We start from the raw sequence: 5,000 nt of genomic DNA, 5'->3' as shown, positions 1-5,000 counted from the left end.
GCTGCACGGCGCTGCCGCCTTGCTCTTGTTGTTTTTCTTCTTCTCCTCCTCCTCCCCTCCTCCCCTCCATCCTCGTGCAAAGGAGACGATGCAATAATCATACTGATGCCCTCAATAATTCATCCGCCGCTCGTTGTATTTTATGTAATTGCCTCTGCGTGCAGCTGCTCCGTGAGGAGAGGTGAGAGAGGGGCGTCACGTGTGCATGCATTCCAAGCACGCACACGCACACACACACACACTCAGCCGTCCTTCACGCTCATGGTCTGGTCTACTTGTTGATTCAGGCTTCATCTTGCAGCCGTCCGGGCTCTTCTTCACTGCGAGGACAGTCGCTCGACCGCTCATCAGTCCTCACCTTCATGTCGGTATATTAAAATAGCACCAGCACATCTGAACAAGGACCATGTGAAGCCTGAACCCGTAGCAACAGAATGCCCACTTTGACCGTACTGCGTCCCCACAACGCACAACGAAAAGTTGCACCGGGCCTCAGAATGTCATCAAACAAGTAGGGCACACACACACACACACACACACACACACCTAAACCGGACAGCAGCTTCATGCGAGGTAATGTTGACCTGCCCACTGCTTTGTGCAGCTGATTGATTGACGCACTCGTCCGTCAATCTGGCGGCTCTGAAGCGGCGGCCACGCGGTTCCGCCGGTGTTGGACCCGGTTCAAAAAACATTGCAGCACAAAAGGATGATGTGGCTCCGACCGGACGCCGTTGTTGTCAGCCAGTTGGCGACCTGTTGCGCTGATGTGAGGTCATTTGAAAAGCTGCGGTGGAGCGGCTTTGCTGGCTTCTGATGTGGCAGGTTTTTTTGTTGTTTTTTTTCTCTCCGGCGGCCACACGTTGAAAACATTTCTACACTACGGCGGCTCGCTGCCTCGCTCTGTCACTCAGAGGTTTGACTCGATGACGCCATTAAATCGGTGTGTGTGCAAGGTTTCAGACGAGGATGTGTGATGGTTTTCATGGATTTATTTTCTGTGGCCGTGAGGTACAAAAATAAAGGTGAATCGTCTGTGAAAAACATTTTTAGTTGGGCTGTGAATTGGATGTGGAAAGTGCAGATGCATACTAATGAAGAGCTCTCCACCACTTCAGATGTTCCTTGGTAATTATAGAAATCCATTTTTGAAAAAAAAAAAAAAAGAAAAATTGGGGGAGGGGCTGGAGGGGGGGAGGACCACTCGGCCTTCTGGTTGTTGTATATTCTGCTCTCTGGTTTCATGCTGCGCTGTTGGGTGTGTGTGTGTGTGTGTGTGTGTGTGTGTGTGTGTGTGTGTGTGTGTGTGTGCACGCTTCAATCCCCTAAATGTCAAGTCCTGGTAACAGCCTTTGAAAAGTCATGAAACAACTGAACTGAAGGACCGTTGGCCTTTAGATTTCTGCAGCTAAAAAAGCAGGCATGGGTGCAGGCAGAACAGAGTGGCAACCCCCCCCCCCAAAAAAAAACAAAAAAAAACCCACAGTCATGCAAATCCACCACTGTCTTCCAGGTGCAGCTTTCTGTCCAATGCATGTCTGCTTTCTGCTTTGTGGGGAAGAATTCCAACCAGTTTTCATCCCAGAATCCAAAAGATCACTTTTAAACAAAAGGCGAGCAACCTTTTCAGAACCATTGAGTATCTTAAAGGATCCATCCATCCATCCATCCATCCATGTGCAGGGGTCTGCTGCAGCCTCTCCAAGCTGTTCCAGCTGCAGGTGCACCCTGGATAAGTCGCCAGTTCGATGGAAACCAATTTGGCAAAAAAATAAAATTCAACCGAGACTCCACCAGAGCACTTTTAAACAACTTAGGCTGTCTGCACGTTTAGCCCTTTGTTTACAGCCTGCTGCTAAAGCTGTAGGCTTCTCTGCTGGACCCGTTGACTCGTCTGATGTGTGTTGTCGGTGTTGTTTCCAGCGCCTGCCGCTGCTCCGTGTGCCATCGCCGCCACCACTGCTGCTGCTCCGGGAATGCTGGCTGGGCGGAGGGGCCCCGTCTGAGCACAATGACCAGCCAGGACAAGTGGGTCACGCTGACCCCAGCTGAATTCGCACTCCTGCAGGAATACACTCAGTGTGAGTAGAAGAGGCACCTCGCGTGTCTGCGTGTGTACATGCATGTTGCGACCTTTTGTGTGTCGGAGTCCTTTATTCCTGCAGAGCAGAGCCGAGCAGTAATCATCATCATCGTCATCATCATCTTCTTCTTCTTCTTCTTCTTCCTCATCTTCACACAGCGACACGGTCACAGCGACACTAATGGAGCCGAGATGACACAAACACGTTTTTTTCTTCCTTTTTTTTTCGCAAACTAAACTTCACTTGTCAGAACACAACAACAGAAAATATAAAAAATGTATATATATATATATTACTTACTGATTAAAAAAAAAAAAAAAAATTAAACAAGAGTTTAAATTGAGATTCACTTTCTGTGTGTCAAATTATCCCAAATGATGGTAATTTCACCCTGAATGCGCATTGAAAAAAAGTGACAACGCGGGCCAATCCATTAGTGCTCTTTTACACCTGATTGAATCAAATCATCAGAAACTGCTGCAGCAACACTGCCAAAGGCACGATTTGAAAGCAATTACATGCAATTTGTCAGTGCAATGATGGCTGACGAGCTAATAGCTAATGTGATTAGCCAGAGTTGGATTTAAACACGGAAACAATGTCAAAGTGCAATGACGGTGGCCACCAAACCCACTGTGGAGGTTATTTGTGTCGGCTTTTGCACTAAATCCTCAGGAAGATTTGACCAATTTTACTAAAAAACACAAAAACAAAGAAACAATCAAATTTCTCCGTGTGGAACAACACAATACAATTGCCAAACTAGCAAACCAAATTTATTTCCCTGAGTGGATTTTTAGTGGACTAACTGCAGTGTGGATCAGTCTTTCTGTCTCCTTGCATGTGTTTATCCAACAAACCTAAAAACAAATCACCTCCCACAGCCGAGGAACTCCAGGGAGCAGCGTTTGGCAAACATTGCCTCAAAAACTCCAAATTTCTACATCGATCCCTTGGACGTGGCACATCGAAGCTGCTCGAGTCGGACAAACGGCTCCCCTGCTCTCTAGATTTTGCTTTGGGTCCATACTTTGACATCAAGGTGTTTTCACACTTTTCACGGGAAGACGCGGGAGCAGGGATGGAAAATATGACAGCACCTGCGAGGCTCAAACCACAGGATGTTGCGAGCCTCCCACACAGAGTGTTGGAGCGATTCCGAGAGCTGCGGAAAGTCACTTTGTTGGAAGATGAATAACAGGAGAGACAAACAGAGCTGTCTTCGGACCATCCTTGTAAACTCTGTTCTTAGAGCCATGTTTAATGTCAGCCACGGCGTCGCTGATGCTGCTGCACTCGTCAGAGTGCAGAGTTTAAATATTGATGGAACACAGGATCCTCCGTGTCAGTTTCTCAGGCACTGGCATCTTTTTTTGGGGGGGATTATTCTGAGACCACTGTGCCTTGTTTTAGGTCTCAGTAACATGTCAGGACCCTTTAGGAAACACTTAGGCACCCTAAGGCACCGGTCCGAAACCTACAGGAACCAGTCTGGACCCTGTACGAACCAGTCAGGACCCTCTAGGTACCAGTCAAGACCTTCAGGAACCAATCAGGACCTTCAGGAACCAATCACAGGACCCTCTCGGAAACCAGTTAGGGCCCTATTGGAACAAGTCAGGACCTTCTTGGAACCAATCAGGACCTTCATGAACCATCAGGACCCTTTAGAAACCATTGAGGACCCCATAGGAACCAGTTAGAACCCTAGTGGACACTCTCAGTACGGTATTGGAACCAGTCAAGACCTTCAGGAACAAGTCAGGACCTTCAGGAACCAATCACAGGACCCTCTCAGAAACCAGTTAGGGCCCTATTGGAACAAGTCAGGACCTTCTTGGAACCAATCAGGACCTTCATGAACCATCAGGACCCTTTAGAAACCATTGAGGACCCCATAGGAACCAGTCAGAACCCTAGTGGACACTCTCAGTACAGTATTGGAACCAGTCAAGACCTTCAGGAACAAGTCAGGACCCCAACAGTGGGTCATTTCTGAAACGACCCACGTGTTGACGCAACAACGCTGCCAGAAAACAAAGCTTTCATGACAATTTTATCATTTGGCGCAGAGAAAGTGATTCACATTTGGAGGTTGAGGAGCCAGAGTGGCGCTCATCAGCACTGCGGACGCCGGTGCTTTAATGACATCATTAAAACTCAGCGACAGGGAGAGTTTCTGCCTCTGCCTGTTTAAAGTGACGACATGCAGGAACCCAGTCGGTCCCGATCTGATTGCACAACCTCTGATTCTCACACGTGTTTGCCTTCTAGATGCGATAGTATGTTGCAGAGAGAAGGAGGAGGTCGCTTGGATCCCGTTGTGTAAACCCGACCTGGTTCTTATCAACAAGGACCCAGAAAAGAAACAGAGGAATAAAAAAAGAGACGGTGGAGGAATCTCAGGCTGGTGACGATGAAAGCAGCGCCGGGTGACTCTGTGCAGCAGCGATGGGTCGTAAAATACTACCCCCCCCCGCCCCACACACACACACACACACACACACATGGATACACACACTGCCTCTCCCTTCATCTCAACCGTGAGACCTTATGAAACAATTTTCATAAGGTCTTAATAGCTGAGCACCGAGTTCCAGGCCCGCGGGTCGAATCCGTGATTCCGAGGGTGTGATGTAACGGCTCGAGTGGGCGGAGTTTATCTCAGCCTTGGGTTTTTTCACGGGGGGGGGGTTTAAGGGTAAAAAAATAAAATCTTAAGCCCTTTGTTGTTTTGTTGTTGCTGTTGTTGTTTTTTCATGAGCCTGTGGTTAAATGAACGACCCGTGATAGTTACACAACGGCAGCTAAACTGCGGAATAATTGCTCTGCAGTCTCTGGCGTGAACCTGTGCTGTTTGTTTTAGAAGCTGCGGCAAAAAAAAATTTTGCTCGCGCGTTGCATCAAACGTAACGG

At 48.1% G+C, this 5,000-nt stretch overlaps 1 protein-coding gene across 1 annotated transcript in view; it reads left to right on the top strand.

Moving 5' to 3' along the window:
* dgkb (diacylglycerol kinase, beta) overlaps positions 1-5,000 on the top strand; it is a 53,547-nt gene that overhangs the window by 796 nt on the left and 47,751 nt on the right. The window contains exon 2 of the mRNA XM_076045806.1: positions 1,924-2,081. Coding sequence (XP_075901921.1) covers positions 2,012-2,081 — 70 coding nt within the window. The 5' untranslated portion in view covers positions 1,924-2,011. The remainder of the gene's footprint in view (positions 1-1,923; positions 2,082-5,000) is intronic.

The sequence above is a fragment of the Nelusetta ayraudi genome, unplaced genomic scaffold (genome assembly GCF_046127955.1).
Source record: "Nelusetta ayraudi isolate G7.1 ecotype Tasmania unplaced genomic scaffold, CSIRO-AGI_Nayr_v1 ptg000087l, whole genome shotgun sequence".
Taxonomy (NCBI): Eukaryota; Metazoa; Chordata; class Actinopteri; order Tetraodontiformes; family Monacanthidae; genus Nelusetta; species Nelusetta ayraudi.
This window is presented reverse-complemented; position numbering and strand designations above follow the sequence as displayed.